At 47.1% G+C, this 21,293-nt stretch overlaps 1 protein-coding gene across 5 annotated transcripts in view; it reads left to right on the forward strand.

Moving 5' to 3' along the window:
• The window catches only part of LOC144155389 (uncharacterized), a 78,100-nt gene that overhangs the window by 16,603 nt on the left and 40,204 nt on the right, over positions 1–21,293 (forward strand). For all 5 annotated transcript variants that reach the window (XM_077686780.1, XM_077686778.1, XM_077686781.1 and 2 more), the window contains 7 exons: positions 1,346–1,550; positions 6,116–6,260; positions 8,933–9,016; positions 9,444–9,683; positions 12,419–12,680; positions 12,743–13,173; positions 17,207–17,359. In XM_077686780.1, the coding sequence (XP_077542906.1) occupies positions 1,346–1,550; positions 6,116–6,260; positions 8,933–9,016; positions 9,444–9,683; positions 12,419–12,680; positions 12,743–13,173; positions 17,207–17,359 (1,520 nt within the window). The remainder of the gene's footprint in view (positions 1–1,345; positions 1,551–6,115; positions 6,261–8,932; positions 9,017–9,443; positions 9,684–12,418; positions 12,681–12,742; positions 13,174–17,206; positions 17,360–21,293) is intronic.

The raw sequence follows: 21,293 nt of genomic DNA on the forward strand, positions 1-21,293 counted from the left end.
CACCGCTTTGTGCAGATGTCACCGGCACCCGCTTGAGAGGATGCGCCTGCTCGCCGCTCGTGGGGCCGCGCACGTGAAGTGACGTCACGAGTTTTTGACGAGCGTTGTCGCGTCACTTCTTTTGGCTTCACGGGGTGATGTCACGCTGATGTCCATTTGCTGAGTGCTGCTCCGCGCGCTGCTCCGTCAGCGCGATAAATGAGATCCATGTGAACTATGTTCTTCGCGTCGCAGGCCGCTTATATTTCAGCCAGGGTATTCTGTTGAGTGAAGGAAGCGAACTGTGCAATAATATTAATGCCGAAAATTGGTGTCAGTGCTCCTTTAAGGTTGAAGCCAACCCAAGGTCCTAGCTGATGTTTCCAGTGATTTGTAACAGTGAGGACATGATGTTAGGACTTCACTGGAAACCTGACCTTTCAGTGGGGATCCTTTTTCGTATTGTTACAAATTGAATTGCTTGGCTTTTACAAACTTGTTAGTATATTTGAAAGGGCAGCTCTTGATGTGTGGCCTCTGCACTGACCTGAAGTGGTGGAAGCTGTGGAAACCTACAAAATGGCATTTCCTGTTGAGTTTTCTCTGGGGCATTTGTTGTTTTGCTCATAGCCGGTAGCAACTTTTGTGCTATGTTGTACCCCTGTCACATGGCAAATCTAATGTCATTCAAAGCGAGTGACATCAGCTTTATTAAATGAAATTCAGTTTGGCCTTGCGCACACTGCAAAATTAATGTCATCTGATAGTGATGGCAGTGACTAGTAGCAAACTCTCAGAATTTCAGTATAATAATGCAAATGCATTCATAATTTTTTCAGATCTGCTTTTTAAAGCAAAATGAATAAAAATTTTAATTGAGGAATGTGTAGCTCTGTTTTATGTGACATCCACTTCACAAGCCAAGGCAAGTAAGCAAGAAATCTGTATCTGGGTAGCAGCACACATGGTGGAGCTTTGTGAAGATGTTGTTTGCCTTTTTTGTATATTAAACAACATGGAAGGGAAAATACTGATTTACTGGCAGGTTTTAGACTCTGTGCCGTACAGGTTATTATAAACTTCCGTGTTCAATGACAAACCACTGTTTCGGTGGCTGATGCGAATGTGTTCCGTGACCTCATTCAATCACCACATGCCTGTGGCGCAAATGCCATTTAGTGTTCTCATGTAGCGCCAAACTAGTGGCATTCTCAGCTAATGTCGTTTGCTCTAAATGTCATTAGATTTGCCACGTGACAGGGACACTGGTGTTTTTGGGGTGTGTAGTTTTTGTCTTTGTTTGCCATCATTTTGAGCACGGGGGGGAGTGTGTTGAATGAGAAGCAGGAAGGCATACACCACGCAGGGGAGCGGCCCTTTGCATGCAACATTTGCCACAAGACCTTCAACCAGAAAGGGGCCCTCCAGATTCACCTGACCAAGCACAGTGGAGCGCGTCCACACCGGTGCGAGTTCTGCTCAGCGGCTTTCTCCCAGCGGGGCAATCTGCGTGCCCACATCCAGAGGGTTCACTCTGCACCACCCAGTGACCAAAATACGCCCATGTATAGGTAAGCACGAGTGACTGGCATTGCGCATAAATGATGAAGGTACATGCCATACTGTCCTATGGCTTACTTGTTGAAAATGGATCTACCAACTTTATTTATACCTTGGCCATGAAGCTAGGCTGCATATGGCAACCATACTGCTGTACACATCACAGTGGTCGTATAAATGAGATACTACTATGTCATACAGCGATGAATCAAGTAGTTCGATTCATTTATAAATTGTGTCGCATGACTGTGAACCTTTTGACATTTGCAATAACAGGCATAGATTACCTGCTGTGTGCAGTTTGTTGACCAATGGGTTTTGAACAGCCTCAAGATGCTTCCGGAAAGACCAGGCCAGTGCTGTGGTATCGGTGAGCAGGTACAGGAGTATTGGGGGCTTTGCTGACTTCCAGGGCCGCAGTCAAAGGCAGGCATTTGTCTTGCAGCATTACCTGTAGCTCCGCTCAGCAAGGCTGCCGGCACTTCTCCTCGATTGCTGTCACAGCTTTTTCATGTCACTAGCTAGCAGTGAATAAAAGGGGTACAGTGGAATCTCGATGATACGAATCTCGCGGGACCGCGAAAAATATTCGTATCATCCGGAATTCGTATGAACCAACACAGACCAAAAAATTGAGCAAAAAAAAAAAGTTCATTTATTTCTTTGCTTACTTTTGCGTGAAGAAATCCGTGATGGTTTTCTGCCTTTTTTTTACTTCTATGTCGCCGAGCAGTCCTTTCTGGAGCGCGTAAAACTTGGCGCTCGTCTCCTCACTCACGGCGCCAAAGCTCACTGCACGCCGCAACACGTCAAGGGCATGCAGTGTTTCGCTCGTCGATGGTGGTGCTTCACTTCCACCGCAGTCCTCGCTGTCACTGTCCGACTGCTGCTCCAGCTCCTCCTGCATCTCGTCGACGATGTCTTCGATCGTCCGGGTACCGCAAGTGGCGAGGTCATCGTCGACGGTGATGAAATCGTGCGACGAGCATTCCACGCCGAGCTCGTCCCACTCTTCAATAGCCGGTGGCTCTTCTGGCTCTGGAGACACTGTCATTGCGGGGCTGAAAAAGCCACACTTGCGGAAGCAGTTTGCGATCGTGTCCGCAGTAACTCGGTCCCACGACATGGCAAGGAAGTGCACAGCGTCCAGCAGACTGATCTGAAGGTCTTCGTCCTTGCGATTAATTTTCGCCAGCAACCGTCGCACCAGCATGCCTTTGAAGTGATGCTTTATGTTTTTTATGATTCCAGCATCAAGTGGTTGCAGGCGGCTGGTGGTGTTAGCCGGTAAAAATACCACTTTCACATGAGGCAGAACTACCTCTTTCGGGTGAGCAGAGCACTGGTCAATGAACAGCAAAACCTTTCTATTTTTACTCGCCATCTTGCGATCCAACTGCGTGAGAAATTCCCTGAAGAATTCGCCGGTCATCCACGCCTTTTTGTTCGCCTTGTACACGCAAGGCAAACTACCCGCGTTTTTAAAGCATCTCGGCTTTTGCGACCGCCCGATGACTGTTAGCCTCAGCTTCTCCGACCCGTCGGCGTTACAGCAGAAGAGCACAGTTACTCTCTGCTTGCTGTTTTGTCCACCTTGACAAGCTTCGCCTCGGAAGCACAAGCTTTTGTTGGGTTGCAAATTAAAAAAAAGTCCCGCCTCATCTGCGTTAAACACGTCTCGTGCTTCGTACTCCGATAGAAGCGCCGGCAGAGTGTCGGTCATCCATTCGCTCACCACCGAGTCGTCCACCTTCTTCCCTTCGCCACACACGGTTTTGTACACAAGGCCGTGCCGCTGCTTGAAACGGTGAACCCACCCGCCGGAGGCCTGAAAGTTCTCAATTCCAAGCGAAAGCGCGACGTCGTCGGCTTTCTCCCGGAGCACTTTCCCGTCGATGTTTACTCCAGCCGCAGTTATTTCCTTGAACCACGTCAGGAGAATGTCTTCGAGCTTGACATGCTGGGCTGTTTTGGCCTGCTTAACGTTCACGCCGAAGAGCTGCACGTTTTTCAAAATGACGTCCCGTTGCCCAACAATGGTGCACAACGTCGACAGCGGCAGGCCGAGCTCTTTTGCCAAGTCGCTGCGCTTCCTTTTAGGCTCCCTGTCGACTCTATTCAAAATCTCCAGCTTCTCCTTGAATGAAAGGGCTTTCCTTTTGCGCGACATAACGGCTGATTTCGTTGAGAGAAGTCCGCTGGCAGAGAAACCCTCGAACACGTCTCCGCAACACAATCTCCACCGGTCCGTGAGCACACGCGGCAACGAGGGACGAGGAGCAGGTCCCGCATTCCGGAGGCGCGGCCTCGGCCACACCCACGCAAGACCAATGAGACGCAAGCAACTGAGTGACGTCAGGTGACGTCGAGCCGCCCAAGGCCATCAAGGCGTTCTCTCCCCAGCGGCTTGGCCGCGCCGGCGAGCCGGCCAAGCGCGCTCGCACTACAACAGCCCGCCCGTTCCTGGAGAAAGAGCGACAAAGAGGAGAGAAAGAGAGGCAGAAGGGGCAGCTCGTACCACCCCGTATGGCGCCGTCACTTGCTCCCCGAGCCGGCCGAGCCTGGCTCGGAAGTCAGCTCCTCGCCGGGTCATTCGTATCATCCGCCGAGCTACGCAGGTCCGTTCGTATCATCCGAAAATTTTCCCATTGGAATCAATGCAATTTTGCCGGGACTTTTCAGAAATTCGTATCATCCCGAAATTCGTATCATCCAGAATCGTATCATCGAGATTCCACTGTAGTTAGATTGGTCATGCGGACATGGGGGTGCTCCAACCTTACTTGACTTGGCCTGCCACTTGGTTTTTCTGCTGCACAATTTGCATTTGCAGTTAGCTGCTTTCTTCCTTCATCAATTTTTATGTGTGGCTCACTTTCCCAATGTGCCACGCAGGCCTTGTTTAGGTGTACCAGAATTATTTACGTACTTGTGGTGCGATATGCGGCTGTTTCTGGGCTCATTTATTCACGCAAAAATGGCTGGGTGCAACAGCAGTCCATTACAATCATGACAGGAGCTGGTGCCTTGTTGGGAAAAAAGTACGACAGCAGAAACAACAACAATACAGGCAACATTAATAGGTATTTGTCGACAATTTCGATAAAGGGACACTAACACGTGAAAGCAAGTTCGCCTGTATTATGTACTAGATTAGACTTTCATGAATACAAATATACCACCCGCAGCAGCACCAGTTGCTCATTAACGCAGAAAGTGGGAAAAGCATGAAAACGGGTATCACCACACCACGTCCTTGCTCAAGCTTAAGTTTTGTGGCATTACGACACTTGAAGGGTGAAGCACGGGATTAATGGAGCTTGCCTAAGCGTTTTTCTGAAACAGACAGTGACGCAGGGGCATGTAAATATAGAATAAAGATACGTGAACTTTTGACTTTTGCTGATAATTTCTTTAAAAAAAACATGTAAACCTCAGCTAGCAAACACTATAAAATGGGATGCCTCAGCACAAGTGGTATGCTTTACTTCAGTTCCATTTCTCTGAAAGATTTCACCTTGCCTACAAGAGCAGTCCAAAGGAGCAGGCGGGTGAGCGCAAAAGCCAACCGTGCCTACTTGCCTCTAGCTCGCATGTGCACAGCAGCGAGTGGCAAAGTCGGCTCAGGACAATATGGCTGTCAACTTCCTTGGTGGCCATTCGCACATGCATGTTCGACACCGGCTCCCAGGCCACAGTACCTTCCTTAAAAGCGTCGCCAGGCCAGGGGTGGCATAGTGTGGCGGGGCCTGCTAGCCAATTTGGCCTGGCTGCTGCCTTACCCAGATGGTGTTCAAAAACCCTTTCCGATTGGCTTTCGGTTTTTGCGACGAAAGTGAAATCCAATGAGAACAGGCACCCGGTGAGATGGTGACGATTGAGTAAAATTGAGAATGGGGCCCTGACCTGCTCCCGGTGCTTTGCGACTTGCTCGTTAATGTGAGAAAAAAAAGGGAAGGGAGACAGCAGAAAGGAAATGCAGCTTTGAATATTTATTTCTCAGCAAACAAGGCATCGTTGGCTGTCACACAAAAGCCAAGAGAGGTACGAAACAGTGATCTTGCAGTGAAAGCAGAGTAATTGAGCCTTTTGTGTCTTTTTAAATATTTCTGATATTGTGCAGTGAAACAACATGAAGGATGTGCTGTGAGGACTGACAAAGCAGTGCACTAACTGTGCACAGCTAATTTTTTTTTTGCTTGTGCACATTGTGCACAGCATTTAAAGAACTTCTGAAAAGCAAGTCTTTTATCATCTCTACTTGCAGAGCAGCCCAACTACTCCATAAAATACAGGCACCTTTGAGCTGGTTTGCGAGCCAAGCCAAGTGCGAATGCAACACTTCCTGGCATTTTACCGCTATCTCAAATATTGCTAGTTCTATGGTTGCTTGCAGAGATTCTGTATTTCCCTCTGGCATATTTTGGAATGACACTCTGTAGGTTAATCAGGTAGCAGGGCAGCTGCAGGAACCTGCCGTGGGGGTCGCGTACAAGCGCATGTGTTGCCTGCAGGTTGCGCCTTGCTGCTGGCACGAGCGGTGTTGGTGCTCAGTGCGGTGTGTGTCTGTGTGCAGGTGCCAGGATTGCACGTGCACGTTTCGGCGACTGGGCAGCCTAAATGCGCACATGAGCCGCATGCATGCGGGCCATATGCACCTGGCCAACCACCTCTCCAAGAAGGAAGCCCTTGAGTCGCTCACCAAGAACCTGCAGAACCAGGTGCGCTCGCTTCCCGCTGCGCAAAGGTGTAAGGGACACCTTTGCCAACATTTCCTTGAAAGAAGAGGAAGGCTTCTCAGCATTCGATTCAGCATTCGATTCCATCCAGGGGTGCACAGGTTCTCCACAAGCCACAGTGCCAGCTCAGTGGCCAATGTCAGCGCTGATTTCAGTTAACCAGGGTGGTGCGGAGCAGCAGGGGGAATTTCACTGCAGGCCACAGTTTCCCAATACATGGCTGCAGCAGCTGGGTGCTCCCCTGGAAGAGCTTTGATGGATAAACCAACAGTGCAGCGCACAGTGGGACCACACATGACCCCGTGGAGCGTGCTCAAAGCATTGTTGCAGACCACCTATCTTAGCAAAGCGCAGAATTTTTAGCGGGTTATATGAGAAGGCACCGGAATGTCAAATGTTAGCTGTTAGATGAGCGCAGCTGGTATGTTTTAGAGCACTCTGGAGCATCCTGAAAACCGGCTGCGTGTTTCAGTGGTCGAAATTTGAGCGCTTGAAGTATGTTCGGTTGTTCATCTCAGAGCATCAACCTCCGACCGCTTTGACTCCGGAGTGGGAGTGCCGCTGAGATCTGGAGGCGAGCGAGTGACACCGGCTGACACGCTGGTCACCCACGTTTCCTGCAAAGTCGCAGCCACTGCACTGAGACCTAACTAGCTGTTTGTTGTCGGAGTGCTCAGTGGGGCGAGGTGTTTTTGCTTTTCACGTGAAAACATGCTGTGCGCACGACAAGCCACAGGCGACGCCTACACAGTGCCGACGGTGGGAGTAACATGGCGTTGGCTGTGAGGCGGCACACGCAGCTCTAGCTACCGCTTGCTACCACTCTCCAAAATGAACTTCAAGCCCCAAACAAAGTTACACATGCGCGAAAGGAGCCCGTAATGCAGTTGAAAATGGCCGTGCGATTCGCCTATTGGTCTCCTTATAAAAGCTTCCATCAAATATCCCCCACCACTCCACTGGGGGTTCAGCTTTGTGTCTGATGTGAAATGATATTCGGTGAGATAAAAAGATGATGTTACAGTGCCCCTTATCAAACCCGTGTCCGTTCTGAAAGCTCAGGTCATTGTTGGAACTGCAACTTGCAGAAACGGTGGCTCAAAGGAAGTTAGGCCTTCACTGTTCAAAAAGGCTTGGTTGTGTGCAATTTTAAATTATGTAAGCATTTTTGTGAAGAAGGATCAGCTGAGTCGCCGGCTGGTTTTTGTGGGGCTGCAGCACATTTGTAAGACCTTCGTGGGACCTGAAGGGACTGCTAAAATTCATTCCGATAATTGGACGTTTTGAAAAAAGAGTGCTGCCACGACTGAACAGCATTTGTTGCATTTTCCGGCTTTGTCTTCTGGTGCTGTGCAGCTAGTGGCAGAAAGTTATGGTCCCCATAAAAAGAGCAATTAATTCACATACCGTGTTTTTTTTTTGCCTATTGATTTACATATGCAGTAGCCCTGTGCTAATCCAAACTCTTTGGATGTGGAAGGAATCTGTTTTATATTTTCAGAACTTTACTTAATAAGCATAATGCATTGAAAAATTACCATTTACAATGTGAGTAGCTACATATGCAGTATAGGTTTTTGCCTCAAAAGCTTGCTCTGGCTCTCTCAGTGACAATTGGTGATGTGTTTTAATGCTATGCAGATGCTAATTTCAGTGCTGGCCCTATTTTGGTTCCGACTCCGTTTGGCCAGTTTTTAGATGCAGCGCATCTCTTTAACTCACCTTGTCCCGCGTTGTCGCGGCGTAGTCCGCATCCCACCCCCATTCTCCTCGCCGCGGCAGCTGCGCGCTCCCGTCGCCGTGCCAGCTGTGCGTTAGCGCGCAGCTTGCGCTCGGTTAAAAATTTACACCATCTTCCCGCGAGGGGAACCATGGGGTAGATGCGACGCATCGGGGGTGAACATGCTGCGTAAATAGGATACACAACAACAGCAATCCACACGCTGACATCGCTAACATAACGGAAATGCAACGGCAACCCCTGATGCGTCGCATCTACCCCATGGTTCCCCTTGCGTGAAGATGGTGTAAATTTTTCTTGATGGAACTTTTGCAGGCTATTTTCTCCTCATCATAAAACAAAAACAAAAAGAAGAAAGGGCGCCCATATGCCTGTGTCTTTTATGTCGTCCACCTATCTGGCTCCTTATGTTTGTTCATTTGTGACCTCAATAGACTGTGCAAGCCATTGTTGCTGGCAGGAATGTCTCATGTAACAAGAGCATGAAAAAAATTAAATTTTATCCACTTTCAGTAACTTTGCAATAAACATGAAAGCATAGGAGTCGGACCAAACGAAATGTTATATGTTGTCCCACTCGGAATGCTGGTTGTCGTTTAGAGAACACAGGCGGGGCAATTGTGTAGGGGTGGTTCTCAAAACACTGTCCTGCTCTAATTTGTTTCAGTCTTTCATTTGTGGCATCTGACAACTTGTCTGGGCCCAGTTTTGTGTTGTTAGAGGGTCTCTTACCACCTCTGCTCTCACTTTCACTAAGCGGAAGCATTACTAGACATTTCTTGCATTCTCGTTGAAGATTTGCACGTAGCCTTCTGTCCCTAAAGAGCTTGTTTTGTTGGGCTAGTGAAGTTGATGTGAAGCTGAGGGTTGTTTGCTAGTGAGTAATGTAGCCGCGTACTCCTGTTCTTCGCAGACAACAGTAGTGGTTGACGCTAAACGTGATGGTGTGGACGAGGATGAGCTGCTGAGTCGTAGCAATGCAGATCTTCTACAGCAGGTATGTTTCAATGTTTCCCATTGCTCCTGCGTTTTTTAGCTAGCATTTGCTTCTCAGCTCTGCTACTCTACTTCTAAGCACAGTTAAACATTTCTCGTGGAGCAAATAATGCTTCTTAGCAGGTAGGATTAAGGAAATTGCCAAAATGCATTGTGTTTATATAGAGGAGATAAAAGATAGGCTTCATGTGTGCACCCGAAGTGTGTTGTGCTAGCTCAACAACCATTTTACGTGCGTACTTATCCTTCAAGAGTGGGGCAGTGTTGATTGAGGTTGGTTAGCATCAGCTTTTGTGAGTAAAAAAGAAAGGTGGGTTGGGGGAGGGGGGCAATATTCTGACACTCTTAAGTAGCATAATCAGCTTGCGGAGTGTACATGTGTGGATGAAAATTGTGTCTTGCACTGCGTCTTTTTTCTGTTCCAACAGGTACTTGTGAACAGTGGCCTTACGCACAGTCCCTCAACGGACGACGCAGAGCTGAAGAAGATTGCAGAATTGCCATGTGAGGATGCAGCACCAGCTACTGCAAAGGAGGACAGATTTCTTCCTCCTCCCAATCCGGTCGAGATGGCAGTGGAAAAAGTGGCATCCACGACTGAGTCGGCGATGATCATGTCTGTAGCCGACACTGCCACCGGCCAGATGAAGATGCACGTGTACCGAATGGCAAGTCTTTTCCCTGGCTGCTGCCTCACAGCTCCTTCAAGGTGGTGGGGGGGTGCTTCCTTCTTCTCTTTACTGGCTGCCCTCACGACGCCTCCTCGTCTCCGTATCTACCTTTCATGCAACTTCTCCGACACAGAAAGACCACAAAGAAAAAAATTTAAAAATGCCAATTCACAAAGCATACTCGCACATCCTCCCACACTGCTCTGCACAATCCGTCATTTGCAAGTGGATATTTCTTCTCCCCTATAGACGTACATTCTGTCTAACCATTCTCTGAGCAGAACTCGAGCATCTGGGCTCAAGGACGCGGGTCCGATCTCGGCCGCTGTGGCTGCTTTTCTGGTGGAGTCGAAAAACGAAAACACCCATGTTTTGAGATTGCGGCACACGTTAAAGATCCCCTGGTGGTCAAAATTAATCCGGAGTCCTCTACTACGGTGCGCCTCATAGCCCAGGTGTAGCTTCGGTGCGTTGAAACCCACAATCAAGCAAGTCAACTCAAGCATCTTTTATGAGAGTGTCCTCATTTTTTAAAACATTGCTTTTAACTTGGAACTCCCCCCAACTGATGCCAAATGAAATACAGTCTAGACAATTTATAACGTAATCGCTTATAGTGTAAGATTGGACATAACGTGGGTTTTTGTGACCACCAGTTTGCCTTCCATAGAACCATAGAACTCAATGCATAAGCATACTGCTTAAAATGCAGTTGCCTGAAGTGCAATACCGTTTATAATGGGGTTTTTTGGCGGGCCCACTGATCAATTGGCGCGGCTGGGGCATCATTTTGGGGTCGTAAGAAAGAATAAAAAAATTACGCCCATCTTCCCGCGAGGGAACCCTCATGTGATGCGACGCATGGGGGGGGGTTCAATTGGCGTTTCCATTGGGTTGATTCTCTAAATCGCGTGAAACGTGTTGTGAACGCATATGATGCATTCCATCACATGCGGGTGTTCTCATACGCGGGAAGATGGGCGTAATTTTACTTTTCATGCACATGCATACGCGACATGAGAGAGTTGCCATCAGCGTTTGGATTGACGCTGGTACTCGATTGTGTCAAACCACTCGCTGACGGGACTGTTGCTTCCATCGCACTACATCGGAAGAAGCAACGGAGTCATCGTTGTCTAGCGAAGCACAAGCAAAGTCAAGTGCAGTCAAGCGAACGCACTTGACTGAACCGGCGCAGCGCGCTCACCGCTTTATATTCAGCACTTGAAGGAAAGGAGATGAACGGAGGAGAGTTGCGCATGCGCAGCGAGAGCAAATGCGAGAGATAAGCGTCAGCGAAGCGTGCGCAGCTGTTATGATAATGAGACAGAGAGAGCGCGTTGCACAAAGCTGTTGGCGAGAAGAACGGAGGAGAGTTTGCGCATGTGCAGTGAGCGTGCGGACAGCGGTGCGACAACGACAATGGAGGGACATACCCCCGAGCAAGAGATGCGTCGCATCTAAAAGATGGAATCTGGTTTACAATGCTGAGGATGACTTTGCATGTGCCACTTGCCACAAAGAAGATGGCGACCTCTTCGATGCATATGACGACGATTACTAGCACCGCAACTATGCAAATAAACAATGAGACTGAAACTATGTGTCCAGCAATGCTCACCTATAACAGCTTCGCCATTGAAATCTTGCGAGTGAATGCAAGCTTCCCTCAATTTTTTACTGGCCGTGGCTGAACACAGCTGCGGCACTAATTGCATGGGCATGGTGATTTGTGGCTAAGGATTTGTGGTTAGTGAAGAATGTAGCAGGGCACTCTAGCCGCCATTGCGATGCTGGTATTGCAAGGAGGTGGGAGATAGATTCTTCTGCGAAACAGATTATTCTAGCTAATGATTTTACGGTATTTCAAATATGGCATGGTCACTAACTGTGTTTGGTAATGCAAGTGCAATTTAGCGTGCTATTGCACATTAGACTGGTCGAGGAATGCAGAAAGTGAGCCAAGGTCCACGAAATGATTTTTAACAAGAATACTTTGAGCCAAATTGTAGCACGTCTGTCTGCTAAACCAGATAAAACACTAAAAAGTTTGTTACACTAATTAACTTTAAGTATTGTGCAATTACAATTTGAAAGCATAATTTAAACAAGCAAATCTACATCAGTAAATAGTTCAAAGCCTACTTTCCAATTTTTATCACTTAGTGACAGGTGTTTCATTTAAATTACATTTTTATGGCATTTTGGCATTGCTAAAAGTTTAGTTCATTCCAGAAATGAAATGTGTCCTGTTGAATTTGTTTAACTGAAGCTTGTTAATGTTGGGTGCAAGGGAAATTCAGTAAGAGGTTTGAAAAAGTTCACTCAGAATGTTTGCTGAGGTGATATTTGCTCAAGCTAAGTTATTGAGGGCATGTATGTACACGAATTGTGCCAGTAAAATCTGGGACTTGACGTAGCTGCCTTGACATAATGGGAAAGGCTGTTGGAAGCATGGCAGAGTAGTGTAATTTGTCTTCTTTTATCCTGTCTCTCTGCACGTCTTTCTGTATGAAACTGTGCGGACCCCTGAGGAAGTAGAGGTTTGCAAGATGGGTCAAAAGGTAGATTGACTGCATTTCTGTCAGAGCCAGGCAACCAACATATTCTGGCTCCAAAAGTAGACCAACGCTTGTGGTGGGTGCACGGCAGGCTCCCCCGCCCTCTTTTTCTCCAAAGGCAGCTCAGCTGCAGGTTGGTCCTGCCAGCTAAACCTGTGGTCTCGCTTGCAGGTTGGCAATGTGCGCTGGCACCAGTGCATGTACTGCAGCAAGGAGTTCAAGAAGCCAAGCGACCTGGTGCGGCACATCCGCATCCACACTCAGGAGAAGCCGTACAAGTGTAGCCACTGCTTCCGTGCTTTCGCCGTCAAAAGCACCCTGACGGCGCACACTCGGGCCACCCACCTGGGCGTCAAGCAGTTCCAGTGCGCCACGTGCGAGCACATGTTCTCCACGCGGGGCTCCCTCAAGGTCCACATGCGCATTCATACAGGTGGGTGCGGCACACTTGGGGAACGGCTCGTTTCAAGCAGCACGCGCTCGCATGTCGCGCAGGAGACAAGCCGTACGCGTGCGGCATCTGCAACAAGAGCTTCAGTTCCTCTGGCCGCTGCAAGATGCACGTGGCATCCCACAGTCGAGACGGCGATGGCTCGCGAGTCGCAGGTGGCGGTGGCAGTGGGGGCGTGATCTCGGATGAGCTCACCTCGTTCATCCCCATCCAGGAGCCCATCTTCATCTCGGAGGCGGCCAGCGGGCCCCCCCTGGAGGGGGCCAAGAGGCCGCCCGTGAGCCAGGAGCGGCCCTACAAGTGCACCATCTGCCCGCTGGGCTTCAAGAAGTCCAGCCACCTCAAGCAGCACATACGCTCGCACACAGGCGAGAAGCCCTTCCAGTGCAACGAGTGCCATCGGAGCTTTGTCTCTAACGGCGTGCTCAAGGCTCACACCAAGACCCACACCGGCATCCGGGAGCACAAGTGCAACGTGAGTGCCACACCTACTGGGCATACAAGGAGGTTAAAATCAAAAGTCTGTGGGATGTGTTCCCTCTACGAGAGAGCTGACCATGCTTGTCAGGAAGCACCTGCCTACTGGGCATGTGTTGTTGGGCTACCATCGCTTCTCATCTTCTGCAGGTAGAAGGAGTACATGTTTTAAAGGGAAGCTGAAGCGCTTTCCAAAAAAATTGAGTTAGATTAAGTTATATAGTTTCTTGCGCGCTGATTCCGAATATCACATTGAAATTTATCGTACATGAGTCCAAGTGGCATTTATCTTGCAAAAAGCGCGGCCCCGTTTGAAAGACGCGCGCTTTTCGTCTTTTGACGCCCCTGATTGGTTGCACCCGTCATGACGTCAAAGGAGGACACCCTTCGGCCGCGCGGGTATTCGGAAGCATTGCGAACGATCGCACGGTTGCTTTTGCGGCAATTTAGCTTGCAGTTTAATTTTCGCACATGACTGGAAGTTTGTTTTATAATTTCCCGTGCTGTTGGTTCAATTATCTGGGAGCTTAAATTTGCTTTACACGACAGAGAACCCCAAAGCAGTGACTGTGATGTCGACTAGTGGGTTCCATCAAAACATTTTTGAATTAGGCAACCAGCATATGGGGATTTTATTCCTTATGTTAATATTAGGTACTGCCTTAACTGTTTATTATTATACACAAAACCATTTATGCCGAAGATTAATGGGCGTTTTATAAACAATCTACCAGCGAAAAGCATGTACGTGCACTGCGCGAAAAAATAGCGTTCATGCGCTGTAAACGTATATGCGAGACACATCTTGCCGGTACACGCATAAACCAACAAGCATACTCTGCTTCCGCATTTCCTTTGTTCGTTGTCGCCCACCCCAGCCCCGTTACTCATCCCCGTACACAGACCCACACGCGCGCGCAATTTCGGCAGCGGCGCTACGGCGCCTCCGCGATTGCTAGCTGCACTTCGATGAGTGCGTCTTACTGCTTCACATGCATGTATTCTGAAAACACTGCAGCATACTAGTGCAAGCTCAGCATTATTGACTGTAGTAGGGCTTGATTTTCGCTTGTGCGTTGCGCATTCTGCTACAATATTACGGCCACCTTGTTATAATTAACAGACCAGTCGGACAAGGCAGTTATGTTGTAGTTACGTTACTTTAGGTAACAATCATCAAACGTTTGTGATAATGAATCGTTGGCCTGTTTCAGCATTTCTAGATTTAAGCATTTACCGCGCTAGTCGGACAGAGGCCGTATATTTACTCTTCGCTCCTAATTTTTTTAGTATCATCATTATATATATCACCGACTATCACTGGAGCACACTTGAGGTTCAGTGACAACAAGTGCTTTCCAGGTTATAATATGTAGCCACACGGAATCTTGGGCAAAAAAATTAGGCCCCCGCAGTCAACACAAATTATGGCACGGTGGTGGTTCGGAGTGGTGTTTTTTTTTTTTAATTCCAGACAAACATCACCTTATCGTGACATGTATACTTGCAAAATAAGTAATCTGGTTGTCTTGGTTCTTTCACTTTATAGGAATACTGTTTACCTCTTAGCCAGGAGAGAACTTCTATCAGGATTGGCCCCTTGTTTTAGTTTCGCCAAAAAAATTGTTTTTTTGAACACTGTCCTGAGCCCATAGGGAAAGAAAATCGACGCGTTTAACGAAACAAGTATTTCCTGAACAAATGTGACTTGGTTTCTGGAATGGAACGCAACATCCCCGGCCAAAGTACAGCAGTATTCCCCATCCTTCCTAAATCTAGAATCTAATGTGAACATTCACGTCCGTCGCATCAAAAAAAAAAAAAAAAACGCATTGGAGCGGTTTACAAAGTATTTAACGTAGTGTTGTATATTCTCTGTCATCAAGCACAGCCACCTCAGCTGTCGCTTCCGTATGTTATCAAGCATCCCGGCGTGGCATTATTCTGCTTAGGAATACGGCATGATAACGTATGCTTCGTTTGGCGTTCGGGTATACTTTTTGAACACGAAAATTGTACAAATGAGTGCTATCAACCACAACAACAACAAGTATCATTCACAAGGAAACACGGCGAAAAGAGCATGGCCGAGGCGGCCGATCCGGCCGGAAGTCCAGGTATGACGTTTTTCAGCTGGTTTTCGCCCGCGCTCTTCGGTCTTCCAGCATCGCGCGGCGAGATGGGGGCGAGGCATCGGGCCACTTTTGTTTGCTCATTGCGCCGCTTCTATTGCATGTATTGCGAAAATATTTCGTACACATGAACTATTCAATGTGTACTTGCTGCTAGTCAACTTTTCTTTTAATTCTAAAACCGCTTCACCTTCCCTTTAATGAATACCAACAGTAACTACTGGGAATGGGAAAGCTGAGATAAAAGAACGATTAGCATGGGCAAATAAAGCATCAAGGGCTGCAATGCGTTTCTAGCCGACACCATCCAGGCCTCAGGTCTGTTAGCAACAGCTTAATGTGGGCAAGCTTGTTTTATGTACTCGAAAACTATAGGTGTTTTTTTTTTAAAAACATGGACGAAGAAGAGACGATTACGGCAAATGAGGCACACTTACAAGTGTACTTTATTTTTTTTTAAATCTGCATTTATCGATAAACACACATTATGTCATTTAACAGAGTTGACATAATGTGACAGAATGTGTGTTTGTCGATAAATTTTGGTACGTGTTTATAAAAGGAAGGTGGAACTTGTTACTTGTTTAAAATGCAGTGGATAAATTTGCCGGTATGTCTATAAAAACAAACTTAAGAGGACAATAAAGACAAAATACAAGTTTGTATTAGTTGAAAGATTTGGTGATTAGTGCCCCCAGCACTTGTCCAGCAGCAAAAGATGCTTTGTTCTCCCACTAAATCATGTGTTTTGTGACATCAGCGAGGAAATGTCTTAGGAAGGTTTTTTAAAAGTTAATATGGTGACTAAAGCTGCTGCAAATGGCAAAAGGTGACATTTGTTGTCATTTGTTTACTGTCCGCCTGCATAGGTGACGCCACAAACCGTTCATAGACTGTGGAGTGCTTGCTCTGTTTTAGACCGGATTTGCACCTGGCTTACTTTTGTTACACTTGATAGTAATTGTTCGTGAAAGTTAGGGGATCCTCAAAACATCGGATTGTGTAAGTGGCAGTGTGTCATGTCAGACAGGCCCCAATACACCTGACGGCTGTGCACCTTCGGCAGGCATAGTTTGCACCGTACGCACAGGTGCTTCAATGTTTACGTGTTCAATCGTAACTTCCATGTTTTATCTCACGATTCCTACTGCTATAATTAGGTTATGCACTAAATTTAAGCTCAAATAGCTCACTCTGTGAGCTTATAATCCCTGTTTAATTGTTTGATTTGCATTGGATTTGTCGGCCTCAGCCAATCGCAATGAGCGGCCCATAATACGTCGTAAGTTTAGTGCGGAAAAGTATCTGAGGTGTTGCATGCCTATTCTCTGTTTTCCTCATTAAATAGCTTATCTTAGTGAAGTTTGTGTTAAAAGTGGTGCCAGTGTTATTCTAGCAATGCGAGCTTTCGATTGAACCAAACTCGCATTTTGTCTTCGTGGCCCCTTTAGAAGCAGAGATATTATTCTTTCAGTTAGCCACAATTTCGGAAATTGCCGCAGCTTTGGATGTTTGCAGTACACTGACCTCCGGTCTAGGTTAACGAAACTTGGTTCTTGCAGCTTAGGGGTGCAGGTTTTGTATGAGCTACAGCCATGCTTTTTTTTTTTTTTTTTTCAATTGCTCGTGGGTGTGGGATTTCGACGCTGGTTGAAGATGCCTGGTGGTCTTATAAATTGATCTGTAGTCTTCTAATTTGGAACACCTCGTGGCCCGAGTGCAGCTTCGGCTGTCAAAATGCTCCCTATGAACTACTTTAGTTTTGAGGAGTCGATATGTAACTTTGGCTGTCAAAACGGTCCCGCTGAACTACTTTAGTTTTGAGGAGTTGATAGCTTATAATTGCAGAAGCTTTGACTGTCTAATCCTCTTGTGTTGCGATCCTGGACTGCTTTTTAGGTTTGCAGTGCCACCTTCACCACCAATGGTTCCCTCAAGCGGCACATGTGCACCCACACCAGTGCGAGGCCATTCATGTGCCCCTACTGCCAGAAGACTTTCAAGACTTCGGTGAGCTGCAAGAAGCACATGAAGATCCATCGGGGAGAGTTGGTAAGTAGGAAGGCAGCACTTACTGGGGATTTCAAGGACCAGAAACAAACGGGTATCGAAACGTTCATTTTTAATGCGCTAGCATTCTTAGGCGGCTCCTTCAAAAACCTGTCCGTCTGTCCATAATGCATGACAATATGCGCTGCATAGATATTCATAGATCATATGGGGTATAACATGGGCCCTGAAACCTTTCGTGAGTAAAACACCCTTTATTTAGTAAAATGCTCTGGGGCCTCCGAGGCAGCCACGCATAGAGGTGTGTGGTCAAAGAGATGAGCCACTAAAAAGAATGCTTAGGCACTGTCTGCCACTAACCACTCAAGCGTTCCTACAAACTTTTTACGTCTGAGCTTAAATCGCTGCTATTGAAAATTCGCATCCCACTGTACAAAGCCTGTCAATCAAAAGTGCATGCCATCTGAAAATGTAGAGTCCAGTTCTTAAATTCTGGCACAGGGTTGCATACCTTAGGAGTAGCACATATCTTCAGAGGTGTAGTGGACAACACTATATAAAGCGGCTATTCAACACTACCATTTCATTCGGTCAGCAAGTTCAATACATGACTCAGTAAATAAATTTCAAGGGTACCAGCCATCAGAAAATAAATATGCGGTGCTTAAATCCATCGGGATGTGTCGGCGGCTCCCAAGAGAGAGTGTTGCTAGGCAGCGTTTTTCTGTTGGAGTCGGAAGCCCCTCAATCAAGGTCATAGAGGGAAAGAATGCCGCATGAGGAAGAAAAGGCGTTGCCTCGGATAGCCGGTGGGTGGCGCTACAAGCAGGAGTATTCAAAGCACGTCGCCTGTTACTGTGCGCAACGAAGCTGCACTTCCCCTGCTGTTGGGAACTACCACTCGCATTCACCTTTGTGAAACAACTTCAGATTTCACGTGTGAGCGTACAGTCGAACCCCGCTACAACAAACTCCGCTTCAACGAAATTTCCGCTTCAATGAAATATTTCCAATTCCCCATCAGTTAGCCATAGAAGTCAATCCAACAAAGTCCTCACAACAACGAGCCATTTGTCTGGCGTGCTTTCGCTTCAATGAAATTTTCGCTCATTGGGCCTGGGTTTGAACATTTGTTTTACAATAAAATAAGCACAACGCCAGCTACCTGTAACTTTTTATACATTCAGGACTCTTAGTTTCAGCGAAAACGTGCGCTGCGGGCCCACACCACCACACAGAACAAAAACAAACTCATAGGTGGACGCCATTGTTTAGCTGGTGATAACGATGTGGCTGGCCGTCTTTACATGAGGCACAGACCCAATTCGCCAAGCCGGAGCTACCCGATCTGTATCAAGTTTAAATCGCGCAAATGTGCTCTGCTGCTGGCGCGGCACCGTCATGTATGCATTGTGAGCAGCTGTCCTTGCAGTTTTCCTTCTACAATTCTTGCAGAGCAGATGAAAAATTAATGTTTTTGTGTTTAGTCTTGAACCCACGTCATCCTATCTTAGTCGCAAGCGCGCGGGCGCGTTAAATGCAGGCGCGCACAGCTTGCCTGCCAAGGCCAGTTGCTGCCGTACCCAGTCAGAGGATAAGATAACGGCACTGCTCCTGCCACAAGCGAGAAAGAGGCTTCCGACGGCCTAGCAGCTATCTGAAAGTAATCAGCTCAGTGGACATGCCTTGTTGTACAGCAATACATTTTGCGCCTGCATTTCTTCAGCCCCCTTCAGTAAAAAACAGATAACCATTGGTATGTTTGTTATCAGAATAAACATGACGTTATTGCCCGTCACTCCTTTTTTTAAACATTGTATTATGCTGCCAAAGTTGCGGAAATATACAGGGCTATCTTTCTTGCCCATTCCGGGGTGTTTTGGGCCAGATTTCACCTCAACAAATTTTCACTTCAGTAAAATTTTTCACACGTCCCGTCAATTTCGTCGCAGCGGGATTTGGCTGTATATGCCTGAACCACCTTGAAGGTTTGCATTATGGGCGCATGAAGCTCCGCAGTTCCAAGATTGATATCAGCTAGGCAGCCGGTAATGTGCAAAAGTATGCTGTTTTGAAATGAGCTGGAGAAATAACTACAAGAGTTAATTGATTGATTGTGGGGTTTAACTCTTAAAGTCGTTACCGCGGGAAATTGACCAATTTTGAAGGGTCTAATAAAACATTTTTTTGTGCTATACTTATTGGTTAGGCACACATTGCAGTGACAAAAAATGCAGATTATTGCACGCGCTTTCCAACAACACCAGTTTTAATAATGTTTTCCTAAATAATGGTTCCGAAAAAATTATCGAATTCAAAATGTTTGTCCACGCGTCGAAGAAAATAAGAAAAAAGTAAGTTGTGTATAATAAACCACCAGTAGTAGAAAAAATTTAGAATATACATTTTGTAGGTAGACAATACAATTTGTCAGATATAAAAGAAAATGTTAGCCTGCATGGTGCCCGTGCCATGTGGTGAAGCCCAACCTCTATTTCAAGTTTTGCTATTTTGGATGGTTCTCTAGAAGAAATCTGGTGGTTTGACATTATTAAAGGCCCAAATTAGCCTCCACGTGATGTAAAAACACCTTGTCAATGATTATGACCGGCACAATATTGAAGGCAAGCAAGCAATGTGAAAAAATCCGCTTGCAGTTAAGAACCAAACTCTTTGGTGAATGCTTGTTGACGTTCTGATGGTCGCTCATCAGTCAGAACTTCCATTTGCGGTTTATTATCATGTTCTGACTCACTATGGTAGCCCTGCTTGCAGGAATAAGGTACGATGCGCTAGAATCATGCCGAGCAAACTTTCACCAAGCCGCCTTCGGGCTGTGAAGCGAGTTCAGCACTACGAGCCTACTACATTGCAGCGCCACCTAACAATTTCGAAAAGAAACAAATACAAGGCTGTTGGAGACTTTGTCATAATAGACAGTACTACTAAGAAGCACCACTAGACCTCCGGAAATACCCTCATATGAAACCGAAACTGGCTGGTGAACAGCTGGCGGTGTTCAAGGCCAATTGGAAGCGTTCTCCTCGTCTGAACTGATACCCGACGACTTGGTGTCATCGTTTGACTTTCAGCGGAAGCTCTTATCGCAGAAGCAAGGCGTGGATAACGTGGAAGCACGAGCGGCATGCTTGTTTTGAGGAGCAGTAGCGGGCAACGGAGGCGCCAGGGCAAATGAGCTTGTAGTTGGGTAACTGCGTGGTAGCGCCAAATATGAATTTCGCAATGCGAAACCGAAACCGAAACTGCTGGAAACTGGTTGAAAATGTCAGGCACACTTGCTAGACATGTGGGGGATCATCAGAAATAAGCTTTGGGAGAATAAAGCTGCCCTTTGTCCGAACCAAAGATCATTAGTGGATAGCTGGGGCCATTTTCGAGTAATTATCACCTCTCAACGCTGTCAGATTACAAAGCTGAGCCCATTATTTGGTATTTGACTTGCCAGGAGCCTTTTGACAAAAAAAAATATGGTAATGCAGCCTAATCACGACCTGCATCCTTTTTTCTCAAGTGCAGCAGCCACGCCCCCTTCCTCAAAAACACACGCACCTCAGCTCGCAAAAAACGCTTCCAAAAATCTGAGTGTTGCCGGAGTGGGAAAATTTAAACTGATTCTAAAAGGGCAGTGCATAGACTAACCACTGGCCGCATTAGGTGTACAAGGAACGACTACAACATGTCGAAATAGGCAATATAAATCATCGATCACTGGTGATCGATTTGAATAGGCGCGGTAACGGAAGAGTTAACGCGCCGGTGCTACACAGGTGATGAGGCACGCCGTAGTGGAGGTCTCCGGATTAATTTTGACCACTTGGGTATCTTTAATGTGCGCCAAAATCTCGCACACACGGGCATTTTTGCTTTTTGCCTCCATCAGAAAAGCGGCGGTCGCCGCTGGGAATCGAACTCGCGTCCTTGGGCTCAGCAGCACAACGCCATAGCTACTGAGCCA

This window comes from Haemaphysalis longicornis, unplaced genomic scaffold (assembly GCF_048455015.1).
Source record: "Haemaphysalis longicornis isolate Haplotype H1 unplaced genomic scaffold, Haemaphysalis longicornis Haplotype H1 scaffold_1, whole genome shotgun sequence".
Taxonomy (NCBI): Eukaryota; Metazoa; Arthropoda; class Arachnida; order Ixodida; family Ixodidae; genus Haemaphysalis; species Haemaphysalis longicornis.